The 20,328-nt window shown below is 40.4% G+C and overlaps 1 protein-coding gene across 1 annotated transcript in view; it reads left to right on the forward strand.

Moving 5' to 3' along the window:
- The window catches only part of LOC144607037 (small glutamine-rich tetratricopeptide repeat-containing protein alpha-like), a 33,159-nt gene that overhangs the window by 1,588 nt on the left and 11,243 nt on the right, over positions 1 to 20,328 (forward strand). Inside the window, exons 2-7 of the mRNA XM_078423597.1 lie at positions 9,986 to 10,121; positions 11,913 to 12,019; positions 13,349 to 13,433; positions 14,225 to 14,324; positions 15,975 to 16,079; positions 18,473 to 18,611. Of these exons, the coding sequence (XP_078279723.1) occupies positions 10,022 to 10,121; positions 11,913 to 12,019; positions 13,349 to 13,433; positions 14,225 to 14,324; positions 15,975 to 16,079; positions 18,473 to 18,611 (636 nt within the window). The 5' untranslated portion in view covers positions 9,986 to 10,021. The remainder of the gene's footprint in view (positions 1 to 9,985; positions 10,122 to 11,912; positions 12,020 to 13,348; positions 13,434 to 14,224; positions 14,325 to 15,974; positions 16,080 to 18,472; positions 18,612 to 20,328) is intronic.

Below are 20,328 nucleotides of genomic sequence, written 5' to 3' on the forward strand. Positions count from 1 at the left end.
TTTCTGAATGTATGTAAATCCTATCCCTAAGGATCTCCAACAATTTCTCTACCTCTGACATTCAGCTCACTAGCCTGTGGTTACCTGACTTGTACCTGCTGCCATTCTTAAAGGAACATTAGCTGTTCTCTAGTCTTCTGGCATCTCATCTGTGGCTAAAGTAGATGGAATTTTTTTATGGTGGGGTCCAACTATCTCATCCATTGCTTCTCATAGTGACCTGGGCTAGATCTTATCTGTCCTTAGGGTTTTATCAACCCACGACCTTTAACACCTTCCTTAACACTGAGTCACTTTAGATTATAATCTTCGTTGTGCATATCCCATCCAGAATGCATTCCTCAACTTTCTGGTAAATATTAATTTAGGATGTTGCCTATATTACCTGATGCTACACATAGATCACTGCTTTGGTCCATAAGGAGACCCAATCATTCCCTGGCTATCGAGTTGTTGCAGAGAGTGGGAGTGTCTTGTAATTCTCATTAAATTTTCTTTACTGCCCTAATTTCGTTATTCATTTCTCTCCTTAATGTTCTGTAATATACACCCTCAATTCTACTTGCCTTTGCCTCTACCTGACATATGCTTTATTTTTCCCTGACAAAACCTTCAATATCCTTTGTTATTTGAAGTCCACTAATCCTGATGTCTTTCCTTTCACCCTTACTAGAACGTTCTGTCCCTGAACTCTTCGTAACTCTTTTTTGAAAGACTCCCACTTCTCAGCTGTCATTTTAGCCGCAGCAGCTGTTCCCAATCCTCTTTTGACAAATTTTCTCTTATGCTGTTGAAGTCAGCCATCCCCAGTTTAAAAACCTACCGTTAAAAGACGGGATCTGGTAAAACACGAAGTGCTGGAGTGATTCAGCAGGTTAGGCAGCATCTCTGAAGGGCATGGATGGTGACATTTTAAGTCGGGATCCTTCTTCAGACTCAAGAAGGGTCTTCCATCTAAAGAAGGACCTTAATCTGAAATGTCACCCATCCATGTCCCCCAGAGATGCTGCCTAACTTGCTGAGTTACTCCAGCATGATATGTTTGACCAGATCCCGTCTTGTAATATTGAAATCTTGTTGCTCACCAAGGTGTCAACTACCTGAAACATTAATTCTCTTTATCTCACTGCAAGTGCTGCCTGGTCTGTCAAATATTTCATTGATTCTCTGTTTTATTCACATTGTTTCTAAGATGAGAAATGTCTTTACTAATGAGTTGTGGTACCTTGAAATTCGCTATCTTAGAGGAATCTGAATCGGCAAGCCTTGAATATATTCAAGGCTGAAATAAAGTTTCGTTTTTAAAGGTTATCTTGAAACATGACGGTGTGGAAAGAAAATAGGCTTCAGATTAGGGATTAGACATGATTTTATTGAATACCTTGAGGGATTGCTTGCCCAATTCTTGCTGCTCTAAAGTAAACATAGAAAATAGGTGCAGGAGGAGGCCATTTGGCCCTTTGAGCCAGCACTGCCATTCATTGTGAACATGGCTGATCATCTACAATCATTAACCTGTGCCTGCCTTCTCCCCATATCTCTTGATTCCACTAGCCCCTAGAGCTCTATCTAACTCTCTTTTAACTTCATCCAGTGAATTGGCTTCCACTGCCTTCTGTGGCAGAGAATTCCACAAATTCACAACTCTGGGCGAAAAAGTTTCTTCTCACCTCAGTTTTAAATGGCCTCCCCTTTATTCTGAGACTGTGTCCCCTGGTTCTGGACTCCCCAACATTGGGAACATTTTTCCTGCATCTAGCTTGTCTAGTCCTTTTATAATTTTATACGTTTCTATAGGATCCCCTTTCATCCTTCTAAACTCCAGTGAATATAAGCCTAGTCCTTCCAATCTTTCCTCATATGACAGTCCCTCCATCCCAGGGATTAACCTTGTGAACCTACGCTGCACTGCCTCAATAGCAAGAACGTCCTTCCTCAAATTAGGAGACCAAAACTGCACACAATACTCCAGGATGTGGTCTCACCAGGGCCCTATACAACTGCAGAAGGACTTCTTTGCTCCTGTATTCAAATCCTCTCGTTATGATGGCCAACATGCCATTAGCTTTTTTTATGCTTGTTATGAAACTCAATTGATGTGTCTTATGAAGTTAAATCACTCAACTTATTGAATAGAGGAGCCTGCTCAAGGGAGAGCATTTTCTTTGGTATTATATGCTAGTTCTATACTTGCATACTACATTTGAGCATTCAATGTAGTTGCCACAATAAATCAAGCTTTTCTATTTGCATTTACATTACCATTTATTTGTGGTGTTCATTATTATAATACTTTATCTATGATTTTACAAAGGTTCAGTCAGCTGTCATTCCTGCTGTGACTTTATACCAAATGACCTTGGGCTTTATCTGAATCAGTTCTGTGTACCATTATAACATTATTGATAAATATCAAATATTATGCCGATAACTTGTTTCGTTATCACATTGTGATATTAATTTAACTTTAAGCTGTTTTAACTAACAGTTATAATATACTGGGCCTTTCTGTGATGAAATACCAAAACATTTATTTCAAGAGGGCTAGAATTTAAAAAAACAGATGTACTGCTGAGGCACTATAAGGTGCTGGTCAGGCCACATTTGGAGTATTGTGAGCAATTTTGGGCACCATATCTGAGGATGAATGTGCTGGCCCTGGAGAGGACCAGCAGAGGTTTACAAGAATTATGCCAGGAATGAGTGGGTTAGCTTATGATGAGCATTTGACGGCACTGGGCCTGTACTCATTGGAGGTTAGAAGAATGAGTCGGGACCTTATTGAAACGTACCGAATAGTGAAAGGCTTGGATAGTGTGGATGTGGAGAGGATGTTTCCACTAGTGGGAGAGTCTAGGACTAGAGGTCATAGCCTCAGAATTAAAGGATGTTTTTTAAGAAGGCAATGAGAAGGAATTTCTTTAGTCACAGATTGGTGAATCTGTGGAATTCTTTGCCACAGAAGGCTGTGGAGGCCAAGTCAATGGATATTTTAAAACTAGATATAGATAGATTCTTGAATGGTACGGGTGTCAGGGGTTATGGGGAGAAGGCAGGAGTATGGGGTTAGGAGGGAGCGAAAGATCAACCATTATTGAATGGTAGAATAGACTTGGGCCAAATGGCCTTATTCTGCTACTATCACTTATGACCTTATAAAATGAAAAACAAATTACAGTGACAGGCAAATTACATTTTGCGGTTTCCTTGCCAAGAAACAAACAATTTGAAATAAATAAAACACAAAATGCTGGAAATATCAAACCGTTCAAGCAGCATATGTGAAGATAGGACAGAGTTAACATCTCAGGTCGGATGACTTCCCTAGGGTTCCATTGACGTCGCTATTAGATGTCACCATTTTAAAAAGAACATGGCATTTTTGTCATCCTTCCATCGCAGAAGAATACTGGAGCAAAGATTGACTGTAATCGGCACATACATTCAGAATAGTAAGTTGTCAGCCTCTGAAAATTAAGTCTTGAGCTTCCGCAGGTTCTGTCGAATGTGGAAGTTATGGACTTGCTGATTGACAGATGTGCTTTATCTGTCATTTTGTCCCAACGTTGGATTCCATAAGTCCCTGTGTTAAAGCTGAACGTGACTGCGACACTTCAGCATTAGGCTGGGAAAGTGCCACTGGCGTCTGATGGCTGCTCACACTTTGCATGGGATATGAAAGTGGACTATATCGATGGTATTCTTGGCCTGCAGATTAGAAGGCAAAGGGGAAGGAAAATAATTCTTAATCATTAGTTTAATTTAATGTCATACATTATTTCTTAGTACTTTTGTGTCTTTAGTTTTTAATTTTGTTGTCACTTGCTTCAATTCTGATAGTCTGTAAATGTTTCTAAATAAAACATACAAAAAATCATTAAAATCCTTGATAGACCGAAGGCAAAGAGCTGACCACTTGCTGCCCGATACCTGGTCTCTGCTGTGACATTGCTATCTTACTCGAGGGCCATCTGGATTGTTCTTGTACCAGCCTAAGAGGTGCAGCGATGGGAAATACACGAGTGCCAGTTCTGACCCAAAAAGTTACCTGTCAATGTTCTCCAGGAATGCTTGATCCACGGAGTTACTCCAGCATTTTGTGTCTTTCCTTGGTAAACTAGCATCTGCAGTTCCTTGTTTCTACTGCTTGCAGGTGTATTTGTTGGCAGAGAGAAAATCTGGAGGTCAACATAGTTCCTTTGACAGCCAGAAGAATTGCTTCCCTCCAACTATAACGTAATTCTTCCAGAGTGTGATCAAATCAATCGGCAAAGGTCAACAGCATTCGCTACAATTACCCCCCTCTCAAATCCTCTTGGATCAGCCATGTAAACATCTGGGGGGTGATTTCAGATCTGGATCTAATGCAAAGAAACAATAAATCTTCAACCATGTTTGTTCTTTATATGAGCCTAGATCAGAAAAATACGTATTTTCTTTCCTTGTTCTCTTTTGATTCAGCTTTTTATTTGCTGCTATATCCCTGTCTTTTCCACACGTTGCAAAATCAACTGCGATTGCTTGCATATGTACTTTTCCTTTCCTGAAACCTATCAAAGTAGAAAATATCTACCACGAAAGGTATTTGAAGTTAACTAAAAAGGCAATACGAGGAGAAAAGATGAGGTACGAGGGTAAACTAGCCAATAATATAAAGGAGGATAGCAAAAGTTTTTTTAGGTACGTGAAGAGGAAAAAAATAGTCAAGGCAAATGTGGGTCCCTTGAAGACAGAAGCAGGGGAATTTATTATGGGGAACAAAGAAATGGCAGACGAGTTAAACCGTTACTTTGGATCTGTCTTCACTGAGGAAGATACACACAATCTCCCAAATGTTCTAGGGGCTGGAGAACCTAGGGTGATGGAGGAACTGAAGGAAATCCACATTAGGCAGGAAATGGTTTTGGGTAGACTGATGGGACTGAAGGCTGATAAATCCCCAGGGCCTGATGGTCTGCATCCCAGAGTACTTAAGGAGGTGGCTCTAGAAATAGTGGAAGCATTGGAGATCATTTTTCAATGTTCTATAGATTCAGGATCAGTTCCTGTGGATTGGAGGATAGCAAATGTTATCCCACTTTTTAAGAAAGGAGGGAGAGAGAAAACGGGTAATTATAGACCAGTTAGTCTGACATCAGTGGTGGGGAAAATGCTGGAGTCAATTATAAAAGACGAAATTGCTGAGCATTTGGATAGCAGTAACGGGATCGTTCCGAGTCAGCATGGATTTACGAAGGGGAAATCATGCTTGACAAATCTACTGGAATTTTTTGAGGATGTAACTAGGAAAATTGACAAGGGAGAGTCAGTGGATGTGGTGTACCTCGACTTTCAGAAAGCCTTCGACAAGGTCCCACATAGGAGATTAGTGGGCAAAATTAGGGCACATGGTATTGGGGGTAGGGTACTGACATGGATAGAAAATTGGTTAACAGACAGAAAGCAAAGAGTGGGGATAAATGGGTCCCTTTCGGAATGGCAGGCAGTGACCAGTGGGGTACCGCAAGGTTCGGTGCTGGGACCCCAGCTATTTACGATATACATTAATGACTTAGACGAAGGGATTAAAAGTACCATTAGCAAATTTGCAGATGATACTAAGTTGGGGGGTAGTGTGAATTGTGAGGAAGATGCAATAAGGCTGCAGGGTGACCTGGACAGGTTGTGTGAGTGGGCGGATACATGGCAGATGCAGTTTAATGTAGATAAGTGTGAGGTTATTCACTTTGGAAGTAAGAATAGAAAGGCAGATTATTATCTGAATGGTGTCAAGTTAGGAGGAGGGGGAGTTCAACGAGATCTGGGTGTCCTAGTGCATCAGTCAATGAAAGGAAGCATGCAGGTTCAGCAGGCAGTGAAGAAAGCCAATGGAATGTTGGCCTTCGTAACAAGAGGAGTTGAGTATAGGAGCAAAGAGGTCCTTCTACAGTTGTACCGGGCCCTGGTGAGACCGCACCTGGAGTACTGTGTGCAGTTTTGGTCTCCAAATTTGAGGAAGGATATTCTTGCTATGGAGGGTGTGCAGCGTAGGTTCACTAGATTAATTCCCGGAATGGCGGGACTGTCGTATGTTGAAAGGCTGGAGCGATTGGGCTTGTATACACTGGAATTTAGAAGGATGAGGGGGGATCTTATTGAAACATATAAGATAATTAGGGGATTGGACACATTAGAGGCAGATAACATGTTCCCAATGTTGGGGGAGTCCAGAACAAGGGGCCACAGTTTGAGAATAAGGGGTAGGCCATTTAGAACGGAGATGAGGAAGAACTTTTTCAGTCAGAGGGTGGTGAAGGTGTGGAATTCTCTGCCTCAGAAGGCAGTGGAGGCCAGTTCGTTGGATGCTTTCAAGAGAGAGCTGGATAGAGCTCTTAAGGATAGCGGAGTGAGGGGGTATGGGGAGAAGGCAGGAACGGGGTACTGATTGATAGTGATCAGCCATGATCGCATTGAATGGCGGTGCTGGCTCGAAGGGCTGAATGGCCTACTCCTGCACCTATTGTCTATTGTCTATTGTCTATTGTCTATTGTAAAGGTTATTGAAGCATTTAAGAAAAGCTAGATCTTTTCAGACTAAACAATTATGCTGAGAAGGTTTGAAGAATAGCGAAGCAGCTCCTGTGGAGGACCAGTGTAGGAGGGTTTTGTATTTCTCTGCTGTGCTTTCTGTGTAATTAGCAAAACATCTTGATTTCAATTATTTATAACGTCATGGAGCAGCATAGAAATTGACCATTCGTCCCACTACACCAATCTGGCCAATGGGTACCGCTCATATTAATCTCGTATTCCAGCATTTATCCCATAGCCATCTATGGCATTGGTGAGACCACACCTGGAGTATTGCGTACAGTTTTGGTCTCCTAATCTGAGGAAAGACATTCTTGCCATAGAGGGAGTACAGAGAAGGTTCACCAGATTGATTCCTGGGATGGCAGGACTTTCATATGAAGAAAGACTGGATAGACTCGGCTTGTACTCGCTGGAATTTAGAAGATTGAGGGGGATCTTATAGAAACTTACAAAATTCTTGAGGGGTTGGACAGGCTAGATGCAGGAAGATTGTTCCCGATGTTGAGGAAGTCCAGAACAAGGGGTCACAGTTTAAGGATAAGGGGAAGTCTTTTAGGACAGAGATGAGAAAGTTTTTTTTTCACACAGAGAGTGGTGTATCTGTGGAATTCTCTGCCACAGAAGGTAGTTGAGGCCAGTTCATTGGCTATATTTAAGAGGGAGTTAGATGTGGCCCTTGTGGCTAAAGGGATCAGGGGGTACGGAGAGAAGGCAGGTACGGGATACTGAGTTGAATGATCAGCCATGATCATATTGAATGGCGGTGCAGGCTCGAAGGGCCAAATGGCCTACTCCTGCACCTATTTTCTATGTTTCTATGTGTAGACTATTCATGTTCTGATTAGAAGCTTCTTAAAATGCTGCTAACAGTTCTGTTTCCATGACTGTCCCAAGCATTGCATTCTAGGTACTTGTCACTCTTTGAATGGTGACGGTTCCCCACAGATCCCTTCTACATCCCCTACTGCTTAGCTTAAATCTATATCCTCTAGTTTTATATACCACTGATAAGGGGAAGTTTCCTGCAGCCCAATCTATGTAGAATTTTATTTACCTCAGTAGTCTACCCTCTTAACCTTCTCCGCATCAGAGAAAATAGACCTAGTCCCTCCTTGTAAACTGAAAAGCTCTATCTCAGGCAACATCCCGGTGAATCTACTATGCACCCTCTCCAGTGCTCTCACATCTTTCCTCTAATTTGGTAAACAGACTATGCGATAGTCTCCATAACATTCAATTATTCACAAACATGTAACATCAATGACCAGTTTTTGTTTTGTATTATATAATCAGCAATGTTAGCACTTGGGCCAAAAGGCATGTGTGCAGGGAGCGATGGTCAACAACAGTTTACAAAGCAAAAAATATTAATTGTTTCTTTCCACAGATGCTGCTTGTTCTAACATTTTCTGTTTTCTTTCAGTTTTCCAGCATCAGCAATTTTTTGTTGAACTCTATTCAGAATAGAAGAGATGTGCTCTCCATAACCACGTTAAATGGATTTTCTGATGGCATAAAATAGTATTTTAGTGATTACTAGACAAAGTGGACCCGTTGGGCCCAAACCTCTCCTGCGTTGGTGCAGCACCCTGTCCGCCCTCCCCTCTCTCCTCAACCCCCCTTTCCCTCTCCCTTCTCCCCCTTTCCCCCCCTCCCTCCTCCGCTCCCCTCTGTTTAAACTTTAAAATGTGAACAACTTAAAAAATATAACACCAATTTCAATAAAAGTACTTGCATTATCACTAAAGTGACAATGGTGAGTAAGGTGGGCCTAAAATTGTTGCGCTATCGTGTACCGTTTTGGCTGAAGTTCAGTCACAAACAAGATAACAAATGAGAGTTTTAGTATATAGATACAATTCTTTCATCTGAAGAGTTAATGGGAGTAAACAATTTGGTGCCTGGTCTTCATTTGCAAAATTACTGTGTCACTTTGCAACATCCTAAGGTGTTTGTCACCTATGTATCACAATTCATAACTTCCCCATTATTCTGTATCCACATAACCCATTTATGCTTTCAAAGATATTGGAAATCACGTCACTCGGGAAATAGTTTGGCATGAAATGAATCTATACATAAAAAAGGTTTTGTTGTGATCGTTCCCAGTGGCCTTGAAACATAGAAACATAGAAAATAGGTGCAGGAGGAGGCCATTTGGCCCTTCGATCCAGAACCGCCATTCATTGTGATAGAAACAAAGACATAGAAACATAGAAAATAGGTGCAGGAGGAGGCCATTCGGCCCTTCGAGCCAGCACCACCATTCATTGTGATCATGGCTGATCATCCCTAATCAACAACCCGTGCCTGTCTTCTCCCCATATCCCTTGATTCCACTAGCCCCTAGAGCTCTATCTAACTCTCTCTTAAATCCATCCAGTGATTTAGCTTCCACTGCCCTCTGTGGCAGAGAATTCCACAAATTCACAACTCTCTGGGTGAAAAAGTTTTTTCTCACCTCAATTTTAAATGGCCTCCCCTTTATTCTAAGACTGTGGCCCCTCCAGTGAATCATGGCTGATCATCCACAATCAGTAACCTGTGTCTGCCTTCTCCCCATATCCCTTTATTCCACTAGCATCTAGAGCTCTATCTAACTATCTTTTAAATTCATCCAGTGAATTGGCCTGCACTGCTTTCTGTGGCAGAGAATTCCACAAATACACAACTCTGGGTGAAAAAGTTTTTTCTCATCTCAGTTTTAAATGGCCTCTTTATTCTTAGACTGTGGCCCCTGGTTCTGGACTCCCCAAATTTGGGAACATTTTTCTTACATCTAGCTTGTCCAGTCCTTTTATAATTTTATACGTTTCTATAAGATCCCCTCTCATCCTTCTAAATTCCAGTGAATAGAAGCCCAGTCTTTCCAATCTTTCCTCATATGACAGTCCCGCCATCCCGGGGATTAACCTCGTGAACTTACTGCCTCATAGCAAGGATGTCCTTCCTCAAGTTAGGAGGAATTGAGCTTTCCATTTTCAGATAAATGTGATAATGATGGATTTGATGAGAAAGCCGCACACAATTCCTTGATATCATCCTACCCCATGCACTGCCACTGGCAAATTTTCCTCCAAGTTGTAGAGACATTGCAGCTATAAGTTATCATTTACTCAATATGACTGACTCATTCTATGTTTGTACATTCAAATTTCTCTGAATATGCTAGCATTTGAATGCTAACATTAAATCAAAGATGAAAATTAAACAGCATCCTATTTAAACAAAACCATGATTTTGTCACATTAAGGTGTACAACAGTGTGACTGACAGATTGTATAGCTGTTCAAATACGACAATGTGACTACAAATGTTAAACATCCCATGAAGGTGAAGCATGTTAGTTCATCATTTTAACATATTGAAGTTTTTAAGTAATTTGACTAATTGAAGTATTTGTTTCTGTTAGTGCATCGATCTGACAAATTTAGCATAGAAACCCATAATGACGGACAATAAACGCCTCGCCTATTCCATCATTCAGTTTTTACGTGATCAGCTTCAGTCTGGGGATCTGACTTCAGATGCGCAGGAAAGCTTAGAGGGTAAGTGATTATTTGGGGAGAGGCAATGAGTGTGATAAACTGAAAAGTCTGTAATTAAGCTTTATAACTCAAATGTAGCAGAGAGAATTGAGAGGGGAACCTGCTGATGTAATATATTGAGATTTCCAAAGGAAATTGACAAGTTGCCACTTGGGAGTTGACGCATAAAAGACCATGGCATCAAAAGTGTGTCAGAATGGATTGAAAACAGAGTTGGAATAACAGTCCTTTTCAGACTGGAAAATGGAAACTAGTCGAGTATTACACAGATCAATTCTTGGCCTCAGTTGTTCACTGTTGTTTAGTTACTTGGAGGAAGGAACAGTATGTAACGTTTCCAAATTTGCCAATGGGACACAATATATCGGAAGGACATGTTATGATAAGGATACTGAGATTCTGCAACGGGATATAAATAGGTGAATGATTGGGCAAAAGATTGAGAAACTGAGTTTAATGTGGGAGATCGTGCATTTTGGTAAGAGAACTCAAAAGGTTGATTACTATCTAATTGGAGAGAGATTCCAATTGAATTAAGTACAGAGGGACCTGGGTGTCCTAATGCATAAATCATAAAAGCTAGCAAGCAGTTCCAATGGGTAGTTGAGAAAGCAAATTGCATTTTGGCCTTTATTGCAAAGGGATCAGAGTCTAAAAAGAGGTTTTGTTGTAAATGCACAGGGTGTTGGTGAGGCCTTGCCTGTAACACTGAGTTTGTTCTTGGTCCCTTTACATTTAAACAAAAGTTACAGCAGCATTATAAGAGATTCACCAGGCTAATTCCTGGGAATTAGAGACTAAATAGTTTGGGCATGTATTCCTTGGAGATTATCCAAACAAAGGGGACTTGACAGGTTAGATGTTGAGAAGTTTTCACTAGTGGGATAGTCTTGAACAAGGAGACATAACTACAATATAAGGAGCTGATGATTTAAAACTGTATAAATTTATTCTCATAGAAGGTGGTGAAACTTGGGATTTTGTGGGGTGATGGAAGCTGCATCAATTTAAAGTACTTAAAGTGGAGGTGGATAACTATTTGATAGATTGAGGAATAGAGGGATATGGAGAAATGGCAGAAAAGAAGAATGGAGGCTAGCAGAGATTAGCCATGATCTTATTAAATGGCGGGTTCAGCTTGATGGGCCTGATAGCCCATTCCTGCTCTTCAAGTTTTTTACAAAAGTTTTTTTTATTTGAGATTAGAGGAACAAGAGTGAAACAAAAGCTATTGTGTTTTGTCTGCTAAATGCACAATAATAAGTGACAGCATATGCTGGAATCGGAAATAAAATTAAAAATAAACTGCTGGAGGAACTCAGTGGGTCAAGCAGCAAATGTGAAGATCAAAGGGAAGGTCAACATTTCTGGTAGAGATCTTGCAACAGGAATGAGTGCCAGTATAAAGATGAGAGGGATGCATTTGACTGGGCAGAGTAAGTGATAGGATCTGTAGGAAGGAACTGCAGATGCTGGTTTAAACCACAGACCCTTCCGTCTGAGGAAGGCCCTTGACCCGAAACGTCACCCATTCATTGGCTGCAGAGATGCTGCCAAGTGCTTCAAGTGCTAAGCTACTCCAGCACTTTGAGTCTATCATAGTAAGTGAAAGGTGGAATCAAGTGAGGTGAGGATGATAGGCAGATTGGGCCAGGTGGGGAGGGGGGAACCTTAAGACAGAAGCTTATGGGTGATAAGTGGAAACATGCAAGGGGTAAAACCTGGACAACTGTATGATTACATTTTAAATATATATCAATTTTAAATATATATCAATGGTCTTGACCACAGTTGCAGTTCAGTGTTTGGAGACGGCATTTGGCATCTCGGTGGTTAATGAAGAACTTGCGGTGTCTCGGACACTCCCAGAGATTTTTACAGCTGCTGTAGGTAATGAGGTAAGAGCAGAACTTGTTGAGGAAACGTAGCTGTAAGTGTGCAGTTTTGTTTATTTATCTGTGAAGCAGTTTGATTATGCTTCTGAAATTGGTTTACCCTGGCAAGATTTTTTGTGAAAAGATCTGTCCTCGTCATGACTCAATACGTACATGTTCTGAAGTATAACCTTCCTAGAATCTGTTCCATTTGATGCACTAGTCTTAAAGTACAAACTGAAATCAAGAATTGCGAGTTGATTCCCCATTCCCTTTTACAGGTGGCTGGGAGTTCAAACACTGTTATTGAACATAGAACACAGAAAAGTACAGCCCTTTGAACAGGCCCTTGAGCCCACTAAGTTTGCGCTAAACATAATGCCAAGATAAACTAATCTCATCAGCCTACACATGATCCATTGCCCTCCATTCCTTGCATATCCTATGTGACTATCTAAAAACCTCTTAAATGCTATTATCATATCTGCCTCCACCACCACCCCTTGCAGTGTTCCAGCTACCCTCCACGCATGCCCTGCACATCTCTTTTAAACCTTTCCCCCTTTCACCTTATGCCTTCACTGTTTGACATTTCCATCCATTATTTCCATTAATAATTCAGAAGTTATGTTCGTTTTAAAAAAGGCAGCATCTTCCCAACTTAAGATGTACTGGACTGATGGCAATAATGCTTGGTTTTAACAATTGGAACAGTAGAAAAGGGGGAAAGATGAAATGTATTCTCCAACAAAAATATTATTTATTATTTAATCAACTTCCATATTGCTGATTGTACCCTATTCTAAAATTAATAATTTGTTATATATGTATGTGTTAAAAATACTAGTAATACTAGTAATTGAATGAACTTAATGCAATTAGCTTTACAGTACCATTACTTTAGATATGACCCCATGTAGCAATTTTCAAAAGCTGCCTTTTTATGTTTGCACGTCTCCATTATTCCCTTTAAAATTACCAGTATTTCATTCTTTCATCTTTTTTCTTTGTTATATTTTTCTCATTCTGTTGCTTAGTTGATAACTGACTTGGTACATGAGAAGAATGCATCTGTAAAATAGAGGTTATTTGAAACCAAATGAAACCTATGTTCTCCATTTATTTCCTAACTGGGTGCATCTCTGTTCAACTGTAACATTCAAGTACCACAAAACCTTAACGTGAATCTTGAATTTTCCGTCACATTTTATGTCTAAGTTGAAAACTTGCTAAATATGGGTTTTTAAAAAAATGAGATCTTTCTTTTGTATCCCTTCCAAAAATATTATAATCACTTGATCATTGAAGGTAAAATCAAGATTTCCAATGAACCTTTTCCATGTTTGTTTACAGGAGATACCTGATGTGGTCGTGGACTCTGCATTGGAGTCTCCAACTGTTGAAGATCTCTCAAAAGCTGAACTATTGAAAACTGAAGGTAAAAATAATAATTTGCTGCGTGTTGCATCATCTCATTGCTAATTTATTCACTGGATTAAACAATGGCTTTTGGCCAAGAATTCTTTGCAAAGTTCTCACTGAAGTAGGATGCCACCTTTTAGTGTCTGAATAAATATCTTAAATTGGCTGACTAAAATTTTCACTTTCTGCCTAACAGAGCTGTTAGTAGGAAATGTGTGCCATAACAATACATAAATTATTAAGAGTTTTGTTTTACTTTAGTTAACAGGTATTTTTGCAGCAGATACTTAAGTACAAATTTGAGCAGGAAATTACAAAGTTATGAGGAAAGACAAGGCAATGGGACCAATTTGTAGCACAAATAGATTGCACAAACATGGGCCAAATGATCCTGCTTCTAATTAAACCAGTCTTGCAGGACTCTGGTGCCTTACTGCTAGTCCCATTGTGAAATTAAACTTGTGCAATAGGTGCAAGAATTATTTTTTCTGGACGCAAGCAACATGCCACCCTGAATTTGACAGTATTTAATTACTGGTATACACTTTTAATTGTTGTCACCCAATTATCTTGATCTCAATTTTCAGCTTTTAATTTTCATATGGCTATAATCCTAAAATTAGTTTCTCTATTATACAAAAAGATCCAATCTTTGATTTACTGAATGTTGGGTATAATGCAAAAAAAGAGTGGACATATATATATACTAAAAAACAGAATCTACGCAATTATTTATGTTGGCCTTGAGAGAAAGTATGTTTCCTTTGTCTGCATGTCGCTGATTCTTGTTTTCTTTTCATCATTCAGGAAATGAACAGATGAAAGTAGAAAATTATGAGAGTGCAGTGGAGTTCTACACGGAAGCTATTGAATTGAATCCTAACAATGCAGTTTATTTTTGCAACAGGTATGATGGAAACCAGTTTGTTTACTTTGTGTTGCAGTTGTGTCTGTCAAATTTTGGGCGTCACATATAGAAAGCCACTCGTATGAGCTTATGATCTTTAGTAAGAAGAAAACCTTGGGTTGAGAGGTGTATGTATCAATGAGCACTGGTCTCTTGTGCACCAGATAGCATTTTGTTTTTGATCTTTCGACTTTCTGATACCACTTGAAGACTACCTGTTGAGCAGTTATGATCTATATCTCCTTTGTTCAAATTATTGTTTATTAACCTAGAAAGACCTCTATAACTGCACAGTCTTGGTGGAAGCCAAAGTTTCTATGGCATTATTTTGAAGTGATGGCATGTTTTAGTGTTCCTTGTGTTCCCTGGCTAATATTTATTATTCAACTAATAGCATTAAAATAGATTATATGGCCTTTGTTTTATTTTGAGAGCTAGAAGTCTGAAAAGCACATGGTAGATTTCCTCCATTTGAAGAGTCCTTGCGCTTCAGAAAGGACTTTATTGGCTGTAACGTAATTTGGGTATGTGGGCATTTTGTAGGTACAACAATTTATTGTTCTCTTTCTTGCATTGTATTCCAGCATCTGTAATCATGGTAGCGTAGAAAATGGCATAGAGAAAAGCAAGAAACTAATTCAACACCTAATGGGTTGAATTTTGAAAAAATGCAAGCCATTGACATTCAAAAGGCGGCCAAGGTTTCTACTGGAGTGAGATGTACAAATTTAAGCCTATCACTGCATGGGAATGCATAGAGATTTAGAAAGGGATTTGCTGTTCCCTTTTGGAGTCTTGAATCAAACTTCAATTATCCATGCAGTGTCAGTAATTTGAAAATATTTGAACGCATTAAATGTATGCATATTGTGAGCTGGGCAAAAAGTTTCCATGAATGGGGGGGAAAAATTCTCGCTTATTAAAAACACTTTGAAATGGGCAGCATTTGGTCTTTGGGCCTACTTGGGGAAGGTTAATGTTGGATGTTACTCAAAACTTTTTTGAAGCTGTTGGGGCTATAATAGAATAATTGCACTATTAGCATACTGAGGTGGGCTGTATGGTTTTCTGTTGTGCAATAAGTTTTATAAAATATGGGACAAACTAAAAACTAATTCTACACTTGAGTGGTTGGTCCGTCTACAGAGAACCTCAATTCCTAACTTGCATCCTCCAGCATCGGACAACCACAACTGACAGAATCACAAAAGCAATGATTTGGAATGATTTTAGAAGTTAGCACATGATATAATGAAGCAATTAAATTTCTTCCCTCTTCCATTTCTAATTTGTGAATGTCAGATTTGAGAAGAAGAAAATACTATCAAATTGAAACCTAAGCCAAGTTTGAGAAAAGTGAAAAGATTTCATCACCAATTGATTGTTGCTTAACTTGACAAAAAGCTGGTGAAATAAAGGCCAGGCTTGCATTTGAGTTGATTTTGCAAAGACAGCAATATTGAAACTGTTAATGTTGAGTAATTATTGGGTTATATCTGAAATTCTATAGTTTTATTTCACATTGTAAGCATAAGACGGTACAGATATATCTGATTTGCTTAATTACAGCAGAATGCAAAGCCTTGCTCCAAATTTACTTCTGGAAGATTAACTGCATTTCACCTGAATACCAATTCGGTTCTTTTGCAGGGCAGCAGCATACAGTAAGCTAGGAAACTACACTGGAGCAGTAGAAGACTGTGAAAAGGCAATAGCATTTGACCCATGCTACAGCAAAGCCTACGGCAGAATGGGGTGACTAGATTTTTGTTTTATTTTCATACTCTTCTTTCCTCAGGTAGACACAAAATGCTGGAGTAACTCAGCGGGTCATGCAGCATTTCTGGAGAGAAGGAATGGGTGACGTTTCGGGTCGAGACCCTTCTTCAGACTGATGTCAGGGGAGGGGGCGGGACAAAGATAGAATGTAGTCGGAGACAGTAAGACTAGTGGGAGAACTGGGAAGGGGGAGGGCTATCTGAAGTTAGAGAAGTCAATGTTCATACCACTGGGGTGTAAACTACCCAAGTGAAATATGAGGTGCTGTTCCTCCAATTAGTGCTGGGCCTCACTCTGGCAATGGAGGAGGCCCAGGACAGAAAGGTCAGGTTGGGAATGGGAGGGGGAGTTGAAGTGCTGAGCCACTGGAAGATCAAGTAGGTTAAGACGGACTGAGCAGAGGTGTTCAGCGAAATGATCACCGAGCCTGCGCTTGTTCTCGCCGATGAAGAGAAGTTGACACCTGGAACAGTAGATGAGGTTGGATGAGGTATAAGTGAATCTCTGCCTCATCTGGAAAAACTGTTTGGTTCCTTGGATGGAGTCGAGGGGGGAGGTAAAGGGATAGGTGTTGCATCTCCTGCGATTGCAGGGGTAAGTACCTGGGAAGGGGGTAGTTTGGGTGGGAACGGATGAGTTGGCCAGGGAGTTTCGGATGGAACGGCCTCTGCGGAAAGCAGAAAGGGGTGGAGATGGGAAGATGTGGCCAGTAGTGGGATCCTGTTGGATCTTCTTTCCTAAGTTTCTTCTTGTTGGTCGCTCAAAGTTTATACGAAGGGTTATTCTGGGCAAGATATTTCTCAAGTGCAAAATTCACTGATCAGTCCAAATATTAAATATTAGTAGATCATTCAAATGTGGGAGAGCGTCATAGGCATACTTGAGTTCACCTTTCAAGTTTACTGGCAAGAAAACTATCGGTAATTCTCCACTGATCAGCCAAAACATTATGACCTGATGTGCCAAGACATTATGACCACCTGCCTAATATGCTGTTGGTCCTCCGTGTGCAGCCAAATTCGCAGCAGGGTGCGATGCACTGTGTATTGTGACACATTCCTCCCTTGACCACCATTAAAATTTTCTGTGACTTGTGCCACAGTAGACCTTCTGTCGGTTTGGACCAGACGGGATAGCCTTCGTTGCCCTCGCGCATCGATGAGTCTTGGGCGCCCAAACTGTCGCCGGTTTGTGGTTTGCCCCTCCTTGGACCACTGTCGGTAGGCACTCGCCACTGCTGACCGGGAGCACCCCACAAGCCTTGCTATTTCAGAGATGCTCTGACCCAGTCGCCTGGCCATAACAATTTGACCCTTGTCAAAGTCGCTCAGGACTTTACCCCTGCACATTTTTTCCTGCATTCAACACATCAACTTCAAGAACTGACCGTTCACTTGCTGCCTAATATATCCCACCCCTTGACTGGTGCCATTGTAACAAGATAATCAATATTATTCACTTCACCAGTCAGTGGTCATAATGTTTTGGCTGATCGGTGTACATTCTCCTGACTAACACTGAATCATTTCGCTGAACACCTTCGTTCAGTCTGCCTAAGTCTACACAATTCCACCGGTTGCTAAACACTTTAACTCTCCTTCCCATTTCCATACTGACCTTTCTGTCCTGGGCCTCCACTGTCAGAGTGAGGCCAAATGCAAATTGGAGGAACAGCACCTCGTATTTCGCTTGGGCTGCTTACAAGCCAGTGGTATGAATATTGATTTCTCTAACTTCAAGTAACCCATGCTTTCTGTCCCTCCCCCACCTTAATTCTCTCTAGTTTCACTGTCCTGATTAATTTTACTGTTTGAACGTCTTGTTGTCACCTTCCCCTCAGCCAACAATGAACCATTCTATATTTCCTTGACCATAGTCTGCTTTGATCTGTTGATTTCACACCTTACTTTCTCTTTGTGCCCATCCATATCTCCAGTTTCCTTCTCCCCTGACTCTCAGTCTGAAGAAGGGTCGCAACCCGAAACGGCACCATTCCTTCTCTCCAGAGACGCTGCCTGTCCTGCTGAGTTACTCCAGCATTCTGTGTCTCCGAAATGTTTTTTATCTGTTTCCCTACACAGATGCTGCCTGACCCGCTGAGTTCCTCCAACACTTAATGTTTTGCCCAAGATTCCAACATCTGAAGTCCTTTGTGTCTCCACAGATTTTCCATTGCCTACAAGCTGCTCAGGGTTTGATGAAGTACCATGCAAATTCAATTGCTCTTTAATTTTGTGTAAAATCTTAGATTGCCCAAAACTTAATTGCAGCATTTAACGCCTATAATGTTTTTCAGAGATTGTGCTGAATTTAACAGTTACCAAATGTTTTTTCTGAGTAGAAACAGCTATTGATGTGATTTATTTCAGGTTGGCCCTGGCTAGTCTAAATAAATACGATGAAGCAGTTAATTACTATAAAAAGGCTCTGGAGCTGGATCCTGACAATGAATCATACAAAGCGAACCTCTGTGTCGCAGAACAGAAGATTAAAGATGCGCCAAGTCCAGTAAGTGCTAAAATAAATATCTGCATGTATTATGGTTTCATTCTGTGACAATGCAAGATTTTGTAAAGTTCACATAATAACAGTATTTTGTTAAACATTTCAAGGGTATTTGTTACTAGACCAAGTGGACCCATTGGGCCCAAACCTCTCCTGCATTGGTGCAGCACCCTGTCCTCCCCTTCTCCCCTCTCCTTAACCCCCCCCCCTCCCTTCTTCCCCCTTCCCCCCCATCCTCCCTCCTCCCCTCCCCCTCCCCTCCTTTTAAACTTAAAAATGTGAATAACCTTAAAAATATAACACCGATTTCAATAAAACTACTTGCACTAAAGTGACAATGGTGAGTAAGGTGGGCCTACAATTGTCGCGCTATCGTGTACCGTTTTGGCTGAAGTTCAGTCACAAACAAGATAACAAACGAGAGTTTTAGTATATAGATAATGTTGTATAATAAATTCAGCAATTTGAATTTGAGATAAATTGAAGAATGTTTCTGGGGGTAAAAATATTCCTCTTCTACATTCGAAAATAATTTTTGTTTAAGAATATTATTCTCTTTTTAAAGACAGTTTTCTTCCTGAAAGATTTTGTATCCTTGCTGCTTTCTTAATGAGAAGTTGGCTTGAACGACTTGGTTGTGGTTATAATTTCATTTTAGCCAGGTTTAAAAGATTTGTTTCCACCTGACACACTCCTGAACAAGGGGGAATGAATACATGATAACTACTAGTTCAATCAATGGTTTTACAAGACATTCTGTACACAAAGGGAGCTAATTATTCTTACCCAGAGTCGTTGAGACAGATGGATTTGCATGTTGAGTACATGGGGAAACAGGAATATGGGTTAAAATAGAAAATACTGGAGATACTCAGCACGTCAACCACAATCTGAGCATATTAGTGTCATTGTTTTGAATCGATGAAATTCACCTGAAAGCTACACAAACATTCTCTGACCCAATCAATATCTCCAGCATTTTTTGTTTTTTATTTCAGATTTTCAGTATGTACGATACGATAGAACTTTAATTCTAGTGTATAGTGTATTTCAAATGTGTAATATATCACGTCATGAGAAGCGGTTATGGGGCGGCTTCGAGAGTTTAAGCATTAGCATGGGTGATTTGTACTAAATTATCTTTCCTTTGATACCTGCTGTATCTCATTATTTTCAGCAGCAGGCAAGGATTAAATAGCAGTTTTAGCATTATTCCATTTTTTTACGGATGTCATTAGAAATTTGGTAACATTGATTGCAGTGAACATTTAACGGTAGATTTTATTTGATCTGAATTCTTGTTGCCATACTATTTGTGAGAGCTTTTAAACTGCTGCACAGACTCTGGAAATATTTGTGAAAATACTTCTACCTTTCCTCCACCTCAACCCACTAAAATAATAATTAGGTACCGAATTAATCAATATGGTCTTTCAAACCTGCTCTTCACTTCAGGAAGTTCACTTCGCTCAACACCTTTGCTCAGTCCGTCTTAACCAACTTGATCTCTCGGTGGCTGAGCACTTCAACTCCCCCTTCCACTCCCAGTCTGACCTTTCTGTCATGGGCCTCCTCCAGTGCCATAGTGAGGTCCACCGGAAATTGGAGGAACAGCACCTCATATTTTACCTGGGCAGCTTGCAGCCCAGAGGAATGAACATTGACTTCTCCAACTTTAGATAGTTCCTCTGTCCCTCTCTTCCCCTCCCCTTTCCCAGAT

The sequence above is a fragment of the Rhinoraja longicauda genome, chromosome 28 (genome assembly GCF_053455715.1).
Source record: "Rhinoraja longicauda isolate Sanriku21f chromosome 28, sRhiLon1.1, whole genome shotgun sequence".
In the NCBI taxonomy this organism is placed as follows: domain Eukaryota; kingdom Metazoa; phylum Chordata; class Chondrichthyes; order Rajiformes; family Arhynchobatidae; genus Rhinoraja; species Rhinoraja longicauda.